General features: G+C 44.6%; 2 protein-coding genes across 2 annotated transcripts; both read right to left on the reverse strand.

Moving 5' to 3' along the window:
* Window positions 1–5,400: 5,400 nt before the first annotated feature.
* LOC119651821 lies at window positions 5,401–6,664 on the reverse strand. Its single transcript, XM_038055611.1, has 3 exons — window positions 6,311–6,664; window positions 6,054–6,249; window positions 5,401–5,738 (listed from the first exon to the last, which is right to left on the reverse strand). Exons 1-3 carry the CDS (start codon window positions 6,485–6,487, stop codon window positions 5,434–5,436), a joined length of 678 nt encoding a protein of 225 aa, XP_037911539.1. The 5' UTR covers window positions 6,488–6,664; the 3' UTR covers window positions 5,401–5,433.
* A 6,641-nt stretch (window positions 6,665–13,305) lies between these two features.
* On the reverse strand, window positions 13,306–19,332 carry LOC119651925 (cytochrome b561 domain-containing protein 2-like). Its single transcript, XM_038055755.1, has 3 exons — window positions 19,060–19,332; window positions 13,906–14,101; window positions 13,306–13,729 (listed from the first exon to the last, which is right to left on the reverse strand). Exons 1-3 carry the CDS (start codon window positions 19,216–19,218, stop codon window positions 13,431–13,433), a joined length of 654 nt encoding a protein of 217 aa, XP_037911683.1. The 5' UTR covers window positions 19,219–19,332; the 3' UTR covers window positions 13,306–13,430.
* Window positions 19,333–24,508: the final 5,176 nt, after the last annotated feature.

The following is a 24,508-nucleotide window of genomic DNA, read 5'->3' on the forward strand; positions in this document are numbered from 1 at the left end:
TCTCGTATTGTATTATAGCTCCAACTAGGTCCAGAATATAACAGAATTACCTCAGCATAGTTGCCTCTAACAATTTTGACATCAGAACGCAAGTTCTTTGTGTCGAGGATCTGTCATTAAAAAATATTCTGGTCCTCTCCACTGATCCAATACCACAGATTTTATTAAATCGAACCCATGAATATTTTACCAGATATATATAAGTCATACTGCCAGTAGATAGGAAGAGGCTTTGGCATGCTGTAAATTAATTTGACCAACCTTCATGTTTGTAGAAACATGTGTTGTCTTATGTGAAAACCCCTAACTGGAGAATCTGCTACATCCAGTGTGGGCACCGCCGCGATTATCAGCTTGTACCGAACTTCCGACATTGACACACTTGGTGGTGCAGTACCGCCCGTGTCCTCATCACCAAAAAATTTTCCCTTCTTTCACAAACCTTAGACCAGTTGTGTTCACATCTCCAACCTCCCTATTTTCTGTTTTTTCTGGTAGTTGGCGGGAAAGAAGGTTCTGACAAGCAACGTTTAGCCTGCAGTCTCCTTTTCTATGCACCTGAAGTCCCCTTCTGCTTAGCCTTCCTCTCCCTTTTTCAAGGAGAATTAGGTAACAGTGCCACAGACAGACTACCCGTAGCCAGGTTTCCAGTTTCCCTCATTATGATAGTCGCTGTACTCTCCCTTCTGGATCACCGCGCCGTAGGCACTGAGTGCATGTCATATCACTCACAGAGCCAAATCCGTACCTCGATGGCGACTTGATTGCCGAAAGAGTTGAAATCCGGTGCTTTCATCTTCATGAGTTTTGACACCCTTTCTGCAAGAGTGAACTACTTCAGACTACCCCACCACAATACGGTGATGTCCGGGGGAAGTTCCTCTATGTTCTTATGGTGGGCACTCCCATACGAGAGATCCAACGCTCTAAACACTGCTCTAAGCTAATGATGTTTTCCCAACGTCTCACAATTTGTTAGCTAATCTCGAACAACTTGTCGAAAATTGAAGTGATTGCCGGTGGGAGATCCGTATAAAATGAAACAAACTCTATAATTCTGGGTGCTCGCCAACTACGAAATATAATGAACAGTACCTCGTAGTAATGGAGATGAAGATGGTGCGCTGGATCAGTGGCGCAACAAGTCATGATCACATCCAAAACAACCAAAAGGTCGATGAATTGATACGCTAGAGAGTAATTTGAGAGCCTCTCAACTTGACTCCGAACAGGGCAAAGGCAAGGAAGAAGAAAAAGGTGTTGATATGATAATATGGTCTTTGCCGAAGATAGCCCCAAACTCGTTTAAGAAAATAAGATTCTCAGTTTCGACGGACTTTTCGGTGGAAAAGTGGGTACGCTCCTTGGCAATCGTGTCGAGTATCCTTACGATGCTCACTTTCTCCAATTTCAGCGAACATTCTAGTACTATATAAGTTGGACATTGTGGGGTTAAGCGAGGTTGCATAGCCTTCTGGGAACGGCTTCCCGTAGCAGGCGCAACAATCTAGTCTCTTCAAGCCCATCTTTCTAGTCGAGGACCAAGTCGCCGGGTAATGGTAGATTTATCTCGTACACTAGATCGGCAGGGCTGGCAGCAAACTTTTCGTGGGCGACCGTATGAAAGCCAAGACCTGTGACCTAGACGGCTCATCACGCGTCATAATGGCTGCCTTCAGCGTCCGAAGCCAATTCTCTATCATCCCACTGGATTGCGGATGGTAAATGGTTATCCCCTGGCGTTTAAATCCACAGAGATTTCCAAGCCCTCAAAAAAGAGTGGATTCAAATTGCATTTTCTTGTCTGTAATGATTGCGGTGGGAACACCAAAGCGCGGAATCCACTCTCGACAGAGGGCGCGTCAGCACATGACTGTGCTGTAATGTCCTTCAAAGGTGTTGCTTCAAGCCATCGCGTAAACCGATCAACGATCGTGAATCTTTAAGAGCTAAATACTTTATCTTTTTATGATATTAAATTATATTTACCACTTAATTATATACAACATGAAATTAAATTAATATTAATTGCCACAATTACCAATCTCGAAGACAGAAGACTCTCTATTCTTTTCTTTTACGTCTTGCCGTCAAGTCATGGCACTCTGCTCTCCACTCCTGTGGCGAGGTCTAAACTGAGTGGAAAGCGCCGGTGGCGTCATCTGTCCGCTCCCATGCGCAACATTCGAAATAAATTTCGAATGCCGCGAATCCTGCCGCGCCAGAAATCTCGCAGAGAGGGGGAAGTACTTTGTTGACTTAGGGAATACACCTAATTCCTTCTTAACATACCTAGGGACCTTGCATGCGAGGCACTCACTGGCCCAAGAATTTACGCCCTTGTTCATGAACGGCCAGAAATATTTGCTGGAGACTAGCCGGTTCGCTGTCCGAATCCCAGGATGCGCAAGATCCTACAGCGAGCAAAACACTCCGGAAAGCGGCCGGAAAAAAATGGCCTAGGTGCCCTTTTGGAGACCTCGCAATAGATAGATGAAGGTGAGTCGAAGATGGGGAACTCCTTAAACTTATGTTTGGAGACCGACTGCTGGCTCTGAAGAACTGTGTCATCCTTCTGAACCACAGCGATTGCGGAAAAATTGACTGCGGCTGAGATGTTGATCTCAGAGATCCGAGTCAATGCAGTGGCTCAGTTCTCTTTACCTGACACATGTTGGCTGTTCAATGTAAACTGGCTGATATAGGTTAAGCACCGTAATTGGCGAGAAGAAGGTTTGCGGGCTTCTGCTTTAAGGCAAAATTTAGAGACTTATGGTCCGTGAACACGGTAACTGATCTGGCTTCAAGGGGAAAACGAAAGTACTAGTACAGATAAGCAGCTAGTATTTCACGATCACAGGCGTTGTAATTCTGTTGAGCGGGATTCAAATGTTTTGAGACGAAACCCAAAGGTGGCCAACTTTAGTTCACTATTTGATCACGAGCAGCGCCTACTGCAATGTCTGAGGCATCAACGAACACGGTTAGAGGTACATCTTGTTGAGGGAATACCGAGAGTGTAGCATCTACCAGGTGTTGTTTGATCGTTTCAAACGCTTGGACCGCTTCTAAAGACCACACAACCTCCCGCGATTCGTTGCCCTTAGGACCAAACAGAAAGCATTAAATACTATCTGGGGTTGAAAAGCTTTGAGCAGGCATCGACGGTAGAAGTTTACCATACCCAAGAACCTTCCAAGGTCTTTGACGGTCCCTGGCAACAAAAGCTCGCGATCGCTTGCACCTTGTCTAGGTCGGTTTATACGTCATCGGGGGTGATAGAATGGTCTAGAAATTTCACCTGCTGCTGGAGGAATCTACACTTTTCAACGCTAACAATTAGGCCTTTGTCGAGGAGATGTTGGAAAATGCACTCAAAATGTGCCAAATACTCGGACACGGTCGATGATGCAACCAGAATGTCATTTAAGTAGACGAATAGAAGAATTTCGTAGTGCAGAGTGGATGATTCTCTGGAAGCTTTGCGCCGCATTGCACAGGTCAAAAGTCATCCGTGAGAACGAAGAGTCTAAAAGGTGTACTAATTGCTGTCTTTGAAATATGCTCGGAAGCTACAGGGATTTGATGGTAAGCCTTGGCGAGATGTAAGGTCGGGAAAATACGACAGTTTGCTAAATAATACGTAAAGTCTTGAATGAGTGGAATGGAGAGAGACTATGCTCGGTAGTGATGTTGCGGTATTTATGAAGAAGCGCTGGAATACGTAGATCGGCAAGTTGAAATTTTCCCTGACGACCTAAGTGAGATTATGAAGTCCATCGGGGACCTATACTGCATATCCACCAGCAGCCCATAATGACACAGTTAGTCCGCACCTAATATGGGGACGCTGATGTAATCCAAAATGAAGTGCCACAAAAAAGTCGTACGCAAGCCAAGACTCACTCACGTCTACTTGCCTGTAGCTCTATGTTATGATGTGCGTAGAGAGAGTTTTTTTTCGATGTCATGGGCAAAGCCATTCTTAAAACACTGTACGTTTCTGTCAGAACCCCTGTGAACTTGAGGTCTTGTCACCCTTTCTGGAAATGTGCCCTGTATCCCCAACATCGAATGGACTGATCAGAAAACTGAAGCCTCCAAGAAAACTCCAGGGCCCTGGAGGATTGCTAACCCGCTTTTAATCGCCTTTAAGGATAAGCCAAGAACATTTTTAGCCAATTCTTAAACACCAGGTCATTCCCATCATCATCCCTATTTATCATCGCATTCCTCTACTTTCAGAATGCTGCTTCCCTACGCCGCTGTCCATTTTTTGCAAATCAATGAATAATAAGCGAAAAACCACTTGTCATATTAAATCCGTCGAGATCGTCTATCGATAAGACCAGCTTTACCAGCTGACTTAACTTTTCACCTGCGGATTGACTCATTTCGATTCTTTTCTTCGTAGGTTCTTAAATATAAGTGTCAAGAATTTATATTTGGATTTTTATCAAACTTCCCTATCAATACCCAATTTGCAACCAAGCGGGAAGAAAATTAATTTTTAAATTTTCTTATTGACTTACTTTATCAGGCGCCAATATTCTTTGATATTATTTTAGGAGCTTGTTTTCTACGAGTCTTTTAGTTAGAATGTTCACGCTTGGATGGAATGTAATTGGAGTTGGAGTTTGGGCCGGAAGTTGAATGATATCAGGACGATGAGTTGTTCTTCTTAATTAAAGGGAAAACCATAAATAAAACCCGGCAATTGACGGAAAACATGAAAATGTCCATCTTGCTTTTATGTATAGAATCGAGCGTCCACATTGCCTCTCGATGCTTTATTTTAGGCTGTGCCTCAGCTTTGATATTCCTGCAATTAACACAATATAAGTGAGTAGTTTAGTGAAACCAGAGTATACAGTGGTATACCAAATGTGATTACCAGTAGTTTGTCGTTGACATTTCTTGCTGAGTTCAAAAAATGGAGCCATATTAGGCTCGAACCCCCAAAGCTGTCAAAAGGTATTTATTTTCTACGGTAGAACTTTTGACCGGTGGTTGTCTACCACATAACTGAGGAGTACCATCCGCTCAACTGGTTTTCTAACTTTGGTCCGCCTGGTTATGTTTCGTCACGACGGAGGGCAATTAAAACTAAAATTTGCAGAATGAATCTGGGTTAGGAGACACAGCTTAACCTTAGCACCACTAATCATCTTGTTCTTAATTAAAAACCATGTCCGAATTTTTCTTCTTTTCATATCTTATCACAAGAAAGTTATGGTCAAGGCTATTACGTTTGACGAAACCTCCGAAGAAATACGATCATGAGTGTCACTTTGTCTAAAACTGCTCATACCTAGACTTTGGTGTTGCATAATCCGCAAATCTGATCACGAGTGGGCGGTAGCAAATTATCAGACTTATCTCGAAAGAAAACAACTTTCAATAAATAAATAAATATTTATTAGTCTACATCAACTACAATTCTAAATCTTCCACTGGTGTATGACATTGTTTTACGTATGAAACAGTATATTCTAGGACGGTTAATACCAATGTGATTGCTGTGAAAGAGATCATTAATCTGATTAGGATCTCATCTACGGATTCCATATAATAATATCCTAAACACTGACTCAGCATTCCTGCCATAAATGAAGAGTAGATGAAGTTTTGAAGAGCTGTGTGGGTGAACGGGTGTAATTTTCGACCCCGGCAATGGTGGAAAAAAGCTGCCACGCTGGTAACCAGATTGAAGAATAGTAGAAAGGATGCAATAAATCCTGAAAATAACAAAATGTCAGCATTAAGAGACGTCTCCTGCTAGGCATGCTTGGCAGAAGAGGCGTACAAAATTTGTTGCATAATCTCATGAATGGCAAATCTATTTTTTTTTAAATATCCGTCAATTTTAATTTAATTTAATTTAATAACTGTCAATATGCGAATCCATTTCCTATTTAAATATTATTTAAGATAAATCAGTTATTTAGACCACACAATTTGACACACCTCGAAGGATTAAAATTTCACTGAAGCACACCAGAAAAACTTCACTCAAATTCTGAAAAAAAATTAAGGACACTCTCAAGTCTTACCAAAAACAGCATGCACGGTCGAATGAAACTGTCCCTTTTCATGTACTATCATCAAAATAGCCCCGGCCAAACCCATTCCTGACCCGACCACATGGAGGAACCAATGGACTCCGGTTTTGGCGCGAACCGAATACATGTCAGTCCAAACATTTGCAGGATAGAAACAAAGAATAGATTCCGCCAGGAGGAGGTTATACTGAAACGAAAGGAAAACCAGCTCAGCAAACCCATATCGCAAAAGTTCCTTGCCTACTCACCCCAATCGTACAAAGCCACGCATGAAGGGTCATCACTGTCCAACCGTTTTGAAAACACGTCCATGTCATGTTAATAGAAACAAAGCCAATAAACACATGATTCAAAGTATTAAGAAAAATTTCTATCTTCAATCTCAAAGGATGTCTTTCATCCCTCGGTGGAAAATCTATCTCCATAGCGTTTGGAAACCACCAGCTGACCACCGCCACCGACGAAATCAAAACACCTGAATGACGGTCAGGTGGCAAACTACTAGAGAAGAACCTCTAAGGCATTTTGGAATCGCCTCAGTGTCTAGCTAGAATTTCCTCCTCCACCGTAATATGATTAATTTCGCGATAAGATTCCGAAAATCCTCCACTTTGATAGATGCGCTACGAAATGAATTTATAAAACATTCATAGATTAAACGTACTTTGAATCGATAAATAAGTGAGCTTGGAATGGATGGGTGAGGCGTTGACTGACTAATTAATTATCTCACATTATTGCCTCTGCCAAACATAATCAGAAACGTAATGTGGACGGTGTATACCATCAGAAGAGGCAGAACATCTTCATGTCGCTGATAAGAACTGGTAGTACTGAAGAAAGTTTGACTGATAATGCCATATTTGCGGTATCTGGTTCTGGTTGTAAAAATTTATTGGTTTGACTAAGCTTCATGTGAGCGATAATCACTTTGATTTCCGGCGCCTAAGCTTAGAATTTCCATGGAAATTTTTTTAAATTGAAAGCTTTATTTCGTAACTTTGCCGATGTGGAGGGGTAGCTTCAGTAAACATCAGCTTTTGCTTTTTCGAACAATGGGCCTGTGATTCCCCGAAAAATTCCGAAAGTAAGTAAAGTTGCCAACTAACAATGAACGTATGCAACGTCTTTGTAGGGGCAGTGACTGACATGGAATATAGCTCTCTGGGAGAGAACCTGTCTCTCTTCAAGAGTGATATATGGCTCTTCAGGAGTCAACCTTCTCGCCTACCAAGACCACGATATCCACAACCTGTACGAAATCACTCTACTATCATCATCCTACCCTATCAGGGGATCAACGTATGGGTCCACCGGCCCTTGTCGGGGTTATCCCATCGTTGTTGCCACTTGCCACACAACTCTCTCCTGATGGTTTTCGGAAATCCGCATTCACCTCGGCTGGATTTGCCTCCCGTTTTTCGTAAAGCCAGTGTGCCTCGCTCGCTAGAAGATCTATAGGGATCATTCCTGCGATAACACACACTGCCTCCGGCGACGCTATCCTAAATGCGCTGCACACCCTCAGCGCAATTGGCCGGTATGCCGAACTTTTCTTCCTCCGGTTGACAGCGTGGTTCAACGCTCCCGCCCAGACAGGGACCGCGTATAGCAGGATCGACCTCACCACTCCCGCGATGAGTAGCCTGCGAGTATATTTCGGCCCTCCCACGTTAGGCATCATCCTTGCAAGGGATGAGCTGGCATTTACTGCCTTCTCTCGCGCATAATCCAAGTGTCCCTTGAAACTCAGCTTGGCATCGATCATCACCTCAGGTATTTGACAACCGATTTTTAGACGACCTCACGATTACCAATCCGGATGGTAACCGTGTTGTTCTTCCTACGGTTGGTAATGAGGACCGCCTCCGTCTTTTCGTCCGCCAGGTCCAGCTTAGCCATTCGTAACCATGACTTGATGGTATGAATGGCTTCATTTGCATAAAGCTCCACGTCCTCGGGATGCTTTGCAATTGCGACTACCGCCAGGTCGTCCGCAAAACCAATCAGCGTTGTCTCCTCCGGCACGCGAAGGCCAAGCACTCCGTCGTACATTATGTTCCACAGCAGCGGTCCCAATACAGAAACTTGAGGCACACCTGCTGTCACAATGTACTCCTTCGGCCCGTCGTCCGTCTCATACCAGAGAAGTCTGTCCGAAAGGTAACTCTCGATGAGCCGAGCCAAGTAGCTAGGAACACCCAGTTTGGCCAAAGGGCCCTTAATCCAGCTCCAGTTGGCTGAGTTAAAAGCATTTTTGACATCCAGCGTCACCAGAGCACAGCATTTGCCCATGGCCGTTGCATTTCGAGCCAATTCCACGACCTTTGCTACTGCATCAACCGTAGAACGGGCTCGCCGAAACCCATATTGCCGCTCTGAAAGACCACCCGCAAGCCCGATGAACGGGAGCAGCCTGTTGTCTATCACCCTCTCCAACATCTTTCCTATGGTGTCTAAGAGACAAATAGGGCGATATGAAGAGGGCACGCCGGGTGGTTTTCGGGGCTTCGGTGACAACACCAGCTTCTGCCTCTTCCACTGGGCGGGAAACACTCCTTCCGCCATGCACGATTCGAATGTGCTTGCGAACCATCTTGGTCTGGCCTTGACCGCCACCTTCAGAGCCCTGTTCGGAATTCCGTCCAATCCCGGAGCCTTGCTGTCCCCAATACGTCTTCAGATTTCCCAAAGTTCCTCTTCGGTAACATCAGGGATCGAGAAGACGTCCTGCTGCTGTCCTACTATTAACAAAATGCTACGAGTCTAGACTGGGAAGTCGAAAAACACCTTCCCAATTCAGGGTGTCATGTGAACTGTATCCACTATGTCAGGGGAGACCTCCTAACCCCCATACTGCTTGGAGAAACATGAACGGGCAATTTACAAACAAACAAAACCTACCGCATCCAAACTGGTCCACCAGGCAGGCACATTTCCAGAACACTGGGAGCCAGGTAATTACACTTAAAAAGGGAGAAGCTGGGGAATCAATTAGCGGAGCCAAAGTCAGCATTGGCAAAGATTCCAACCAACAAAAACCACTGCTCAAAAAGCAAGGACTAGCAAAAGTACGTCTGAGATCAGTATATTAGGCGTCAAGAAAGAGACGGGACTCAGCGGCACAGATTCTAAGTGGCACCTGCGTTATCTAAAGGAAAGCCTAAAACCAGAAGAGGATCTTAAAAAGACCTAGACCTTCATTACCAAAGCCAGAATAGGGGAGAGCAGCGTAACTCAGCCTACATGAGGGGAATGCTCCTACAAACACAAACCCCAAGAGTGAGGAAATCCCGGGTAAGTCAGTTGTGAAGACAGGAGTCGGTAGCACTAGCTATGCTAGTGCGGCCAAAAACATTGAACTAGCCATTCTGCCGAAACCATTTCCTGAGCAAATATTCACTTGTGAGGAGCAATAAATTATCGAAGGCACTCGTGTTCATAGTTCGATCAGGTTATATGCTGATAGACTGTGCGACGGAGGACACTGTCATCATACTACCTAATTCGCCAGGCGGAAAAGTAGCAGAATTGTCGACTTGTGTTGGGAGAAGGATCTTATGGGTCTCCTAATCGCTCAAAATGATGATCTTCACACGCAATTATGCAAAATCTTGGAGACAATTAGACGATTAAATTGGCATATCAACTATAGATTTGACAATGTGCTTGTGCATATTCACAAGGAGAAGTCCCCGAAGTAATCTTGGAGACCATAGACGCTGAAAGGACAGTATCAAGCTAGAAACTAGACTTGTTGCCCAGTACCCGCGCCTTTTGGAAGTGAGCGAACGAGATCCCGGCTGCCGTTATCCCTCGGCCGCAGTGTCTCGGTGGTGGACAACTTGGCCACCATGGCATCCAATGCTACAGATAATTTAAATGTGACAAGAAAGAAAGATCTTACCAGGAACATCACAAAAAATAATGAGCTGAAAGGGAAACGCAGGTCAACGAAGGCGGTTGCGGCCCCTAATGCATTTTTCCAAGAAGGATAACCGCAGGAAATATTCCAAGGTCAAGGAAGTGGCCCGCAATGCTACCGGCAAACAATAAAATACAAAAGAACGCATTAAATCGTAAAAGTGAAGGAGTGTTTCATCACCATCATCAACGGCGCAACAACCGGTTGCGGTCTAGGCATGCTTTAATAAGGAACTCCAGACATCCTGGTTTTGCGCCGAGGTCCACCAATTCGATATACCTAAAAGCTGTCAGCCATCCTGACCTCCGCCATCGCTCCATCTCAGGGAGGGTTTGCATCGTCTTCTTTTTCTACCATAGATATTGCCCTTATAGACTTTCCGGACTGGATCATCCTCATCCATACGGATTAAGTGACCCGCCCACCGTAACCTATTGAGCTGGATTTTATCCACAACCGGACGGTCATGATATCGCTCATAGATTTCGTCATTGTGTAGGCTACGGAATCGTCCATCCTTATGTGGGGGGCCAAAAATTCTTCAGAGGATTCTTCTCCCGAACGCGGCCAAAAGTTCGCAATTTTTCTTGCTAGAACCCAAGTCACCGTCCTAGCCGGTTCGGAGACGGTGGGATAAGTAGACGCTTCTGCATTTGAGGAAGGCGTTTACGATACTCCTCCTTATCAAGGGCATCAGCCCATACCTCCGCACCATAGAGCAGAACCGACTGCGTTGCTCCCATAAAGGCACGTCTCCTAGTTGATATAGGGCCCCGACATTCGCCGTTAGCCGACTCAAGGCCGCAACTCCAGCTGCAGCCCTGTCCGCTGCTGCTTTGATTTGTTCGAAGAAGCTCATCTTCGAGTCGAGCATTAAACCAAGGTATTTCACCGCTGGTTTTGAGTCTATAGTCAACTCGCCGATCGATATGGAACGCAGGGTCGGGATTCTCTTTCTGCTCAAGATGACTACTTCAGCTTTTCCAGCGCAAGGCTGAAACCGTGAGCAGTCATTCATCTGTTTACCCGTCGCATCAATATGTCAAGTCTGCTTTGCTCCTGTTCAAGAGTGCGTCCGGCAACAAGTGCCGGATCATCTTCTGCATAACCGACCAAGCGCGACTCCTCGATCATATCGAGTCTCAGCAGACTATCATAAGAAGCGCTCCAGGGGTCCGGCCCTGGGATGGATCCCTGTGCTACTCCCGACGTGATTTCCATCCTCTTTTGGCCCTTTAGCGTCTCAGCGAGCAGCGAGCGGTCTTTCAGATAATCCCTCAATATCCGCAAGAAATAGCTTGGTATGTGAAATGAGTTTTCTTATGTGCCTAACATATCTGTCCATCTTACGGAATTGAAGGTATTTCTGACGTCGAGCCTTATGAGGAGCACTATCCGTCGAGATCGGCGGCTGTGTGCCTCGGCTCGGTGAACGGCATCTACGACCTCCATATCAGCATCCACTGTAGATCTCCCTGTTCTGAACCCGAACTGTCTTGCAGATAAGTCTCCGGCAGCGCGGATCGCTTCAGCGAGTCTAATACTGATGAGCTTCTCGAACAATTTTCCGGCCGTGTCAAGCATACACAGCGGTGGGTCTGCAGACGGGAGCTCCGGGTCTCCTTTACCCTTACTGATCAACGCGAGTGTGGCCACTTTCCAGCGGCAAGGAAAAATGTGGTCCTTCAAGCAACCGTTAAATACTTCAAGCAGCAGTTCTAGCCGTTGGCGGAACACCTGTTTGTAAACTTCCGCCGGGATGCCATCAGGGCCCGGCTCGTTCTTCTTTTTCATAGTGAGAACCGCTTCTTCGTGTTCTCTCATTGTGAAAAGGGGGCAATCCCCGACGCTTCCCGCGCTATTTACATCAACCCGTACAGAGTGTCTGGGGAACAATGCCCGCACAATGCGGTCCATCTGGTGGGTACTTAGTATACAGGGCCTCCGGAGAGCCCTGATTTTCCGGGTGACAAGCTTATAGCCAAGTCCCCACAGGTCCTCATTCACCTCGTTAACAAGGCGTTGCGGAGTCTCCTTTTTGCTGATCTATACTGTGCCTTTATGGCACATGCCTCCTCATTGACGTTTTCCCAACGGCGGAGCGTATGACACTCCCTCCGTAGGTCGGCAATTTCTACCGTCCACCAGTGCATAGAAGTCTGGGACCTCTCCGGGGCATGGAAGCCTCACACAGGTTTAGGTTCAGTACTGAATTTATGGCGGTGTCAGCTGCGACACTACCACCCCCGGAGCACCCTTCAGCGCGGCCCTCCCTGCTCCAAGAGCTTTGACAAACTTTCCGATGTTCACCCTCGCGACTCCACAGACAGGGGGAGCGTCGCGTTGGTGCTCGCCAGCAAGTAGCGTTAACCACTTCGAACGCAATGTACTGATGATCACTTGCCGAGAAGTCTTCTAGGACTCGCCAGGCGTCCACCGATGAGAGATTTCGACGTAAAAGCGATGTCAGGAATGATTCCTTCACTGCCTGGGCACCGAAACATTGGCGTGGATCCGGTGTTTAAAACTACAAGCCCGATTCTCGTCACCATTTCCAGAATCCCTTTACCTCTGGAGTCTGACTGGGGCATGCCCCATTCAATAGCCCTGGCCTACCAGGATTCGTCCCTCCGCGCTCGAGGACGAGCCCTTGTTTCGGTATTGCTCGCTAATCAGCACTAGATCAACATTTACTTCCGCAGCGAACTGTGCTAGCAATTGGTGAGCGGTTGCAACCCGGTGCATGTTAATTTGTAAAATGCGGATCATGCCGTTCGCACCCTAGCTCTCTCCAATTCTGCCCTAAAGATCGGACACCGTCACGAGCCTGCAGAGTATGCGTCGCTCTCACCGGACGCGCCACGATCCCTGCTCTTGCTTTCATTGCATGTCTTCGCTTTATTAACCCCCTGGCCGCATCTCCGGCATGCTGCCCACCTGTTCGGACCCTTGCGAGCTGCTGACGTGTGTCCATAGTCCAGATACCTGTAGCACTTGGTGGGGACTATCGGCATTCGCATCCAACATTCATACGAGTGGACGTAACCGCAACCCCCATGAAACTCCCACTTGGGGGCCAACCGCAAACAACCGGGCTCAAAACACATACCCCAGGAATTCTCTTGAGGGATATGAACTCAGAGGGCTTTCCCGGGTCCCATGGTACCAGATAACCTCTGTTGATTGAGGTGAAATACAGATACTTTATTCCAGACGATTATGCTCTTAGCGTATAGTTTTCTTGAAGGGTCACATGCTTCCTTTATGATGATAGATAGAAATGGAGGAAAACAAATTAAAATATAAAAATAAGATTTATTCAAATAAAAAGATTTGTAATGAACGTATAAACCGAGGTTCGCACTAGGTAGATATCATTCGTTCTTCTGTATTTACACTTAGCAATACTACTTATACTGTACATATCGAGTATATCATGGCACTTAATTACAACAATTAACTAAATTTCTAAATAATGTTTTCAGTGTGCCAATCGAAGATAAAACTAATGTGATTAAACTGAAAACTGCAAGCATTGTCACAAACGTCTCATCGACAGATCGTTTAAGTTTGATGATTCCGTAGTAAAGCGTGACCATTCCCAAAACGAAGCCGGTGAGTCCCAAGAAGACATGTAACGTCTTAGATATAATGGGCTTAATCAAATTCCTTAATTTGATTGAGAAAAATGCCGCCAGTCCCATAGCCAAATTGATCAGTAGAAATATAGTGCTGACCAAACCTGGAATGAGAAGAATGTCAAAGGTCATTGATTAGATTCTCAAAATGTTTGTTATCAAAAAAGTAGATTAACATTTTTTGAATAAAAGTTTTGGACTTGTGAGATGGTCCAAACATTAGTAAATCTGCTTATCTCGATTAATAGTAATAAAATACATTAAAAAATATAAATCTTACCAAGAATTCCATGGATGCTAGTAAAGTGCTCGCCTGTGACGTGTACTACTATAATAATGAAGCCAGCCAGTGCTAACCCAGATCCCAAAACTTGAAGGACCCAATGGATATGCCTTTTTCCTCGTGTCGAAAGTAGAGACGTCCAAGCGTTACCTGAATAAAAGCACATGATCGCTTCAGCCATCAAAAATTGATACTAAATTTCGAAAGAATTAAACGTTGAATTAATAGTGCGCATTTAAATTTATGTAAATTTTTGGCAGAATATCAAACAGATTACAACATTGTCCAGTAATTTAACGTAACCTAAGGCATCTAGATTATTGGCAAGATCTATAGACTCCAATCATGATCGGTAGCGCAACAATCCAGTGTGGATCTATAGAGTATGAAACGTGCACATCTCATTTCCGTAACGGCAGACTAGGGGAGGGGTTTAGAGATTAAGGAGGTCCTGAATCCGCCAACTAAGGGATGGCGGACCGGACCAATTGAAGAGAAACTTTCTCGCCCTGGATGAACTGACGATTGGCTGTTAATGTTGTCAACATTGGGTTCGCCCAGGATTTCCACCCTGATTTGATTCAGGTACTCATTTCCAGTTAAATTTCCTGATATCCGACATCCACTGACGACACAAATTCCTCTATCAGCACTGGGATTAGAACTTTCCCGTTTGATCTAAAGTAATATCTGGAGGTTTTCATATTGTATCGGGTTTACGCAGATACCTTGGGTCTCGTCTTGCTTGCTAAGTACCCCCGATCATCAACCGGATGCCCAAAGCATGGATAATAACTACCTAAAACGATATACATACGAAGGTTTCTTGAGAAAACCAACACTGGGCGGATTTAATAGGAGAAGGTAGCCCATCACTGCTTGTATTCTGAAGGCCAAAACCCAAAACGGATTCAATAACAACGACAGCACCATTTCTGAAACCAACTTACTAGTCAGTCAAATAGAAGAAACCTAATTAATACTGACTTTTTCAAACCCTTTGCCATCCATTAAAATTTAAAGCACGTAGTATATGAACAGTGCTTATACAAATGGCAGAGAGAGGGGATGAGATAACATTAAGTCTAGCAACGTTTCTTTTGCGGAGTTGTTGTCTACCAGTGCCAACTTCCATTCTACAGCTGACCTTCCTGTTACCTTACGTTTCGAAGCGCGATCGTTCTTCAACGTCAGGTAGGCATCATAAACTTTGTTAAACTAAATTCAAGCCTGATTCTCAATGAAACGTATTGTCATCGAGCAAAAATATCTAATGGCAGTGGAAAGAGTTCTAAAATATGCACCTTATGTTGAGATATCAACTTTCAAAATGAAGGTAGACCCCAACCTTCACAGAAAACTGATGAGATAGGAACTCAAGTTTCATGAATTCAATGGAACCATCTTCTTCCCATATTGGAACTGTGGTGCTATCTTGCCAGTCAGATGGTGTTCTACCTTCCTGAAGAACTCATTGAGCCACAGTGTTGGATCCCAGGATCTGATTCGTTTTATTGTTTCTTCGTCTTCAGCGGTGCTGGCATGAAGGTCCTGAGGATTTAACGTAAGTAACTGCTGAGTAGGCATAATCCCCCGTGTCTCTTCGGCGATGGATTTGTTTGAAGGCTGCAATCAGAGCCCCTCCATGACTGGCACAGCGGAACTAGTATACTGAGTGCACGCTCAACATTCGCTTCAGTGGATGCAAGGCGTATCTAACACAACTATCACGAATCTATCGCAAGAGGGTCAACCGTAAATAACAGGGCCGAGAGCATAGCCTCCAGAAATTCTCCTAGAACATACTCATATGCGCTGTCCCGATAACCCCGTTTATCGCAAAGGTCTTTGTAATGGACCCTCCCGGTAACAACGATCGTTTTCTTTGCTCCCTAGTAGGCATTCTTGTAAATTTGCCTATTGGCTAACGTTTTATCGTCAAGAAATTGATGGTAGAGGCGTTTCTTTCCATGGATCTTCATTTGGACATTATCATTCCAAAGCCAAGTACCTGTCACCTAAGGCACGAATCCATATTGCCTTACTGAAGCAGTGCAAGCTGCAAGAGCTATAGGAGTTGTCGATTACGGATTTCGAGAAAATATATTTTAACACACACGCGGCGCTCAACACCAGAGGCAATCCAGAAGCTATTGGAAGACATGTTAGCTAGGACATGTGTAAGTCCTTTGCTGGAAGCGATAACTTTCTTAAATTAAAACGACAGTAATGGGAATACACGGTTGATTCAAGTGAACCTCAACCGCATTGTCTTTTGGAACTATCCTCACAGCAGTTCGGCAATATATACGGTTTCCATTCATACACGTTAGTCACACCTACGCGCGATCTTTCGCGGTTCGCTGAAATGCACTTCAGCTCCCCCAGGACTTCCCGAGATACCCGCGCTCTTTCTCAAATATTCTGCGCTATGTGCTCTTGGACGACTCACTCATCGGCCCTCTTCAGAGAGTAGGTTTAACTGCATGGCGTAACCAGCTCCTTCTTGATATGTGAGCAGTCATGTTGTCCACGGATAAATGACCTGTACGCCGACCAAATTCTTTGTTTGAAATAGTATCAGGCAAATGCACCCCAATGATACGTCGCAAACAAGTGTTCACGAAGGCTTGAGTTTTTGCGTAACCGTTAGAAGGAAACGCAAATGATAAGGCTTCCCAGATTGGCGAAAAATTACAATGAGCATGTAACGCGTCCATGTCACGGTGTACTGGCTCCCAGAAACGAACACAGAATTTCGAGTAGAATCCTGAAATCGAAGAATGCAAGACCTGCCTTAAGGCCCGGAAACGCAGTCAACGAAATAAAAGCGAACACTTATACAAATCAAAGGCAAACGCTCTCCATCGATTACTTGCCCTAACTTACTAAACAAGATAGTGATGAACCGATTCCCACAAAATCCGGATCCCGCCGAAATCCCTGTGGTAAGCGAGGAAGAAGTCCTTGAAGCTGCAAAAAAAATAGTAGCAACTAAGGCTGCTGGCTTGAATAGTATCCCCAACAAGGCCGTTAAGACAGCTGTGAATATAGCGCCAAATATGCTTACCGAGGTATTTCACCGCATGTCTTAGGTAAGGAACATTTCCCACAGAATGGAAAAGGTCGAGGCTGATTCTCATACCCAAGCCCGACAAACCGCTGAGTCAACCTTCCTTATACAGACCGATATGCCTTTTAAATAATATTGGCAAATTATTTTAACGAATAATCTGTCACAGATTATTTCCAAATGCCGAAAAAAGGTGGTCTCTCTCTCAGAATCAGTTCAGTTTTCAAAAGGGGAGGTCTACAATGGATGCAGCGTCTGGTGCCTAACACAGCTAAGGTCGCACTTGACGAAGACAAATACCGTGCAGTGATCACACTTGATATAAATACACCTTCAATTCCGCGAAATGAGGCAAAATACTTGAGTCCCTAATCAATTTAGGCGGGCCAAAGTACCTGATGCACCGACTTCCTGATCGATAGGCTGCTATACTACGAATTAGATGAAAAAATGAAATGAATGACATGTGGAATTCCACAAGGGTCCGTCTTTGGCCGACTCTTGTCTTGATTACTATATATATCGAAGTACTGACGTTAAACCTCGCTACTGTTGTGGCCTAAATTGGTTTCACGGGCGTGTTTTGACGGTTGTTTTGTTCTTTTTAAAGAGGTCAAGCTTTGTGCTAATGAAGCAGTCTATGACATTAAGTCCTGGTTAGAGAATGCTGGTCTACTTCTCACAGAAAATAAGACGGGAGTAGTACTTATTACCAAGCGGAGAAAGTGCACGTCGATGAAGATCAAAGTTGGAATAAAAAGCATTCATTCCATGTTTGCACTCAAGTATTTGAAACTATCACGGAATGGCAGGAGAAATGAGACGAATCAGAAAAAGGCCGCTGGACCTAGAGAATCATATGGGATATACGAAAATTGATCGAGCGACCCCACGGCCAGGTGGGTTTCGACCTAATCCAGTTCTTGACTGAACACGGAATTCAGCAAGAATATCACTATCGATTTGGGCATGATGTTTCTCCATATTGCCCAAAGTGCCCGAATATTCCAGAGGACGCAGAACACGTTTTATTTCATTGTCCGAGATTCACAACCCAGAGGGCTGCATTGGAAGCAACAACAGGGGAGCACTTTACACCTGAGAACATAATGGAACATATATGTTGAAATTAAGGGAAATATGGACCGAAGTCTAAAGGATGATGGCAGTCACCCATAAGAAGCTTAGGCACGAAGAAGTCAGCCGGACAATTGAATTCAGAGCGGAGGTGAGGCAATGTCTGCTAAATTTGGAATCGACGATGAATATCCTAACTTTAAGAGGATAATCAAGGAACTTCCAACATAGCCGAACGTTGGCAAAGTATTCGTTGCGATATGTAGTCCTTTCTCCTTCATTTCGCCAACCCGGTACTTTGAATTGGGTCTTGGAACTCGTAGATCTGACTCGATTACTGATATTGTGATTTCCTTTTTGATTGTCAGTTGATTTTGCGTTTCAAGCTCGTACTAGAGCAGGTAGTGTGAGAAAAACGTATAGAAAAGCCAGTTCATGGTCTTCTTTGAAATATACACAGAACTGACCCGCCTGATCGGCCTATTTCAATCAACTTTTTTGAGCTATTTAAAGGATAATAGCCAGCCACCCCTTACCTCATTTTCACACTGAATTCGGCTTTGGAGCTAGATTCGTTCCCAAGTTACTTGGCTATTTTGGCATGCATCCTACCCAGCAGGATTGAAAATCTATCCTTGAAAAGTTTTCAGCTTTAAAAAGGGCAGGCAAGGAGAGCTGACTCCATTTGGCATTTCACTTCACAGGATCCGATGAAGCGTAACGGAACCCCAGAGAACGATGAATAAAATAGATAGAAGTTCGTACTTACTAACGAAAATTCACATGGTTTGTCAAATGTAACTTGAAGTGGATGACTACGCTGATTACCATCTCAATTCCACTTCCTTGTGCTTAATTAGTCCTTGCTCGCCTCGTGAACATTAATATTGCACATGGATAAATCGCGCGAATACATAACTCAAAATGCACCATCACTAAATGTATCTTAAAGATAAATTCCCTAAAACGAAAATTGTTTTCCTTTCGTCCTTAATCCTTACCCCTATCGTACACAACCAAGCATGCAACGGTACCGAGCTCAAATTATGAGAGAGGCCATACCACGTCATATAGATTGACACAAACCCTATTAGCATATGATTCAGCGTATTTAATAACAATTCCAATTTTTCTAAAATACTACGACTATCAGGTTCCATTTTTTACGTTGTTTTACTATAATCTACAATAAATCTTAAGATACACTCGAGCACGACGAGGAGCACGTACGCGATAGTGAATGAATGAATGGTAACTGACCAGCGAAAGCGTGTCTGGTCAGCATTTTATTTCTTGCCCCAACAATCGTGGACTAACGTATATTAAACGATCAAACCTTTGTCACACGATTCACCAGATAAGAATATTTAAAAATAAGAAATTATTGCACGTCTTGTCATATAATAATCGATCAAATGGAGCGTCTACCACGATAATTAAATAACGTAAATAACTCAATGAGAAACGGAGAAAAAACGTTTACGCACTTGAAATGGATATCTTAAGCATGGATATCTTGAGCATGAATATGCAACCTTTCAGTATCTTATCTGAAACGTTAATCATAATGAATTGATTTTATACTGGAGACTTAGGTCACTGTAACAGCGAATGGGAAAGAACTAGGAAAGCTAAAGGATCCCAGTCATACTCCTTCCCTATTCGCATGTTCCGAGGAGGGTTATGATTCCATGGAATCAACTGCTAAGAGACCAAGAGGAGACCATCAAATTGTTACTCATAATTCGATAGTCTTCTTCCGGACTTATCAGCATCTTCAAATGGACTCCACTGAAGCAATCGAAATGACTAAATCACGGACTTATCTTCAAAGAAATCTAAACCCCGTAAAGTCCCAAAAGCTGGATCATTCAGTAAGCATTGCGATATCGAATCCATTAGTCACACTACCGGCGATATCAACTGTCTTCTCTTAGTCGAAAGTCCCTCCATCGTGCCCCCATGGTCGCGAAAACTCCCATTCCCATGTTTACGCTATGCATTCAGAATATTGGTGCCGAGCGCTGCTTGGAGAAATTTAACACTAGCTACGTCCAGTATTCTTGTTTATACTATCAACTATTGGGTCAAGTTTCCCAGAACAAGCAATGGGATCCATAATACAGTGTAATCCCGATAATTCGTACCAAATCAGTCAGTTCCTTGACCGTATGAATTATAGGCATTCTACTGTAATAAAAATGGTTTTAGGGAGAAGTTGGACAGCGTCCTAAAGGAACTAAACTGTATCTATTAGCTGTAGTTTGTTGATCAAGCCTATAACTGAGTATGCACAAGTGAGGTTGATCGGTCTAGCCAATGCAGACGTTGGGGTGAAATAGGTCACATTGTTCGGGATTGTAACGAGGATCCCAAATGCATGTTGTGTGATGGAACGGAGGGCCTGGATAGCGAGTCCGAAAAGGAGCTAAGTGCAGTGAGAAAATGAGGTTGGTCCACATCAACCTCAATCACTGTAGGTGCGTACACCCATGAGTCAGAGGTGCAAGCAGCTATAATAAGCGAAACCCTAACCATAATGTATGGGGCGGCCTTGTGGGCATGCGGGGACCAAACCATACAAGAATGCATGAGTGGGTTCGTATGGCCAAAAATAGACGACATATACGTCTACATCTGCTATGTTCCTTCGAGCCTGACGTTGGCCGAATTCGAGGACATGCTGAACAGATTAGTTCTGGATGCAAAAGGACGGAAAGCAGAAGTCATCGCCGGTGATTTCAATACATGAGCCACAGAATGGGGAAGTTCACTGACAAATATAAAAGAGCGTTGTCTCTTGGAGGTTTCGCGCAGTTAGATACCATATTGGTTAACGATGGTCAGGTTAATACTTACCGGAAAGGGAGGTCCGGATCGGTTGTGGATCTGACCTTTGTTAGTCCTTCACTAGCTCGCGATATGTCCTGGAACCTCAGTAAACAGTATGCCCATAGTGCTCCCCAGGCAATACTCTTTTACCTGAAGAGCAAGTCACGCGGTTGGAAATATGTTCGTCCAAAAATGAGGAAAAACTGTGCACGGCCATGAGAGAATTCGATATCCCGACGAAATTGATAAGACTGACTAGGCTGACCCTGACCAATGTGCGAGGCCAGATAAAAACAGTAGGATCACTCTCAAGACTATTCGACATCAACAACGGTCTACGACAAGCGGATGCCCTATCATGCGTCCTCTTTAACCTGGCCCTCGAGAAAGCAATTCGTGATGCTGAGGTAAATGCAAGAGGTACGATCCTCTTTAAGTCCACCCAACTACTGGCCTATGCTGACGATATCGACATCATAGGAAGAATGATCCGAGATGTACAAAATCCCTTCAAAAAGATCGAGTAGGCGGCGCGAGATCTTGGGCTGCACATCAATGAAAGCAAGACAAAATATATGGTGGCAACGTCAGCACCGAAAACTAACCAACCAACAACATCAAACTTCACTGGTCAAACGGGAAGAATAAAGATAGGAGACTATAACTTTGAAACCGTTGATAATTTCTCCTATCGAGAGTCGAAAATCACAACCGATAACAGCTACGATGATGAAATTCGCGCACGGTTGTTGGCAGCCAACAGAGCCTATTTCAGCTTACAAAAACTGTTCCATTCGAAACGTCTCACCATAGGGTCAAAGCTCTTACTGTACAAGACAATGATCTTGCCAGTCCTCATGTATTCCTCGGAGACTTGGGTTCTTAGCAAGAAGAATTGCGAACTCTTGGCCGCGTTCGAGAGAAAAATCCTCCGAAGAATTTTTGGCCCCGTACATGAGGATGGACGATTCCGTAGCCTACATAACGACGAAATCGTCAGGTTGGTCTGCGACAGCTATTGACGAGCAAACTTTCATAGATGTGTGGTTGAATCAAGACACTATACATCGGAAACAGCCAAAGTGTATCACGAGGGCGTGCGACTCTTCGATGCCAAAACGTTATACTTTTCCCAGTAGAAGACTCAACTGCTGGTGAAATAGTGAATTGTTAGACCTCCAGTCGGTGTGCCATCGGACCAAACGAACGGCTCAGAGAGCAATGGGTAGGCTTGACAAGGAGGTGAAATATCCAGCTTACATGAAAGCTCGAATAAACCAAAAGCTGGCTATACAGCAAAGCAAGAGGGACTACTTCAAGCAGCTCTGCACAGAGGCAGATGTTGACCCATGGGGAAGGGCCTACAGGGTTGTGATGGGGAAAATCGTTCAAGGCTTGTTCCCTCAGAACACAAAGGGTTACAGTCTACATGCACCTTTAAATGTGGCTGTAATACCCCCAGTAACGAAGGAAGAAGTGCTGGAGATTTGCGGTAGAATGGGAGACAACAAATCCCCTATCCTCGACGGCATCCCAAACAAAGCTCTTAAGCTGGCAAGTCGGGGCCACAAATATTCGTAGAGTTCTTTGAAGCATGCTTGGCGGATGGGATCTTTCCAGAGACATGGAAAAACCAAAGGTTGGTGTTGTTGGCTAAACCTGGTAAGCCTCCCGGTGAATCATCTTCCTGCAGGCCTATATGTCTATTGGACACTATGGACGAAATGTTGGAGATAATAATTTACAACAGATTGCTCCCGGCTGTAGAAAATCTGGGAGGCCAGACCCACAATTCGGCTTCCGTACGGTCAGATCAACAGTCGACGCCATCAAATCAGTCACTGGTTTAGCTGAAAATGCAATCAACGGAACAGATGGCACTGGCAAGTATTGTGCTGTGATTACCGTTCACGTGCAAAATGCGATCAACTCTGCCAGTTGGAACCATATAAGGAGGTCATTGGCGGGGATTGGTGTACCAAGTTACTTAACTGCGCTATTCGACAGCTACTTAACAGATAGAATGCTCTGGTACGACACAGATAATGGAACCAAAGAATACATTGTCTCCGCGGGTGTTCCACAGGGCTCTGTGCTGGGACCGCTATTGTGGAACATAATATATAATGATATCCTCAACGTCCCAGTTGATAGCGCGGCCACAATAGTGGGTTACGCCGATGACATAGCGGTGATTGTTGTTGCAAAAGATCTGGCGAACGTGGAATCACTCACTGCTATAAAGGAGTGGCTGAAAGATGCAGGTCTTGTACTCGCAGAGGATAAAACAGAGGCGGTGCTTATCACGAAGCGACGTAAGGAAACCACTGCGCGCAATTAAATACCTTGGAGTGATAATCGATGCGAGGCTGAATTTCAAGCAACACTTACAAAATGTTTGCACCAAGGCGTCCAATGTTAGCGTGGCCCTGGCAAGGATGATACCAAATGTTGAAGGCCCGCGATGCACTCGTAGACTGCTTATAGCTAGAATAGTGAGTTCTATACTACTTTACGCAGCGCCAATTTGGTCAACTGCATTGCATACCGCATGCAATGCTCAAAAGATGAGCGCAGTGTATAGAAAGACCGCCCTAAAAGTGTGCTGTGGTTATAGAACCATCTTGGACGAAGCGGTATATGCAGTAGCCGGAATAATGCCGATCGACATTTTGGCCGATGAGCTGCAAATGAAAAACGACGAAAGGGAGGAATCCTTAAGCAGGTGGCAGCAACGCTGGGAACAGGCAAGAAAGGCTCGATGGACACACAAATTGATTCCCAGCATCAAGGAGTGAACGCAGAGAACGTGGTGAAATAAACTATGAACTCACGCAGTTTCTCGCAGGACATGGCAGTTACCGTAAATACCTCTATAGGTTTAAACTGGACAGCTCACCCAACTGGAGGAATATTTCGGAGGACCCCGAGCATGTTCTCTTTCATTGTCCTAGATTCTCTGAGGAAAGCCAGAGTCTAGAGGAGACGTTGGGAGGAACACTAGCACCGGAAAATATAATTGGAAAAATGCTTGTGTGCTAAGAGAGCTGGAATGCAGTGAACCACATGGTAGGGCGAATTCAGTGCAGATTAAGAGAGGCAGAGGAGGCGAGAAAGGCACGGATGTGAATGCAATCGATGGGGAAAGGTAGAGGCTAAAGCCATGTCCACCCCGCAATGAAATACTTTGTGGTGGTTCCGCGGGGAAGAGGACAGATTTTAGGGGGTGGTTTTAGTGGGTAGAAATCCCACACGCTGGAACATATGTACCAATGTCTTTGGAAGATTTCCACCTCCGAAACAAAAGCATATAACTGACAGAAATTTTGAGATGTTTCCACAGATATCTCTTGCTGCCGTGAGTATTTTCATTATGATCCTACGAATCTTCTTGGTGATGTTTAAATAATCTTTGTAGTGGCCGCGGCTCGCGACGAGAACGGAATTTCATTTGCCTTTTCTGGATTAATTGGCTCAAATAATACATTCTATAATGGCAATCTTTTCATCGTTTTTAAAGCCGCCTATGATAGCATCGCCATACTTTTCGGATCGTGGTGGCATCAATTCTTCTAGCACTAAGTGCGCAGTTTTTGACAAATCCGGCTTGATTCATGG

Source organism: Hermetia illucens, chromosome 3 (genome assembly GCF_905115235.1).
Source record: "Hermetia illucens chromosome 3, iHerIll2.2.curated.20191125, whole genome shotgun sequence".
In the NCBI taxonomy this organism is placed as follows: Eukaryota; Metazoa; Arthropoda; class Insecta; order Diptera; family Stratiomyidae; genus Hermetia; species Hermetia illucens.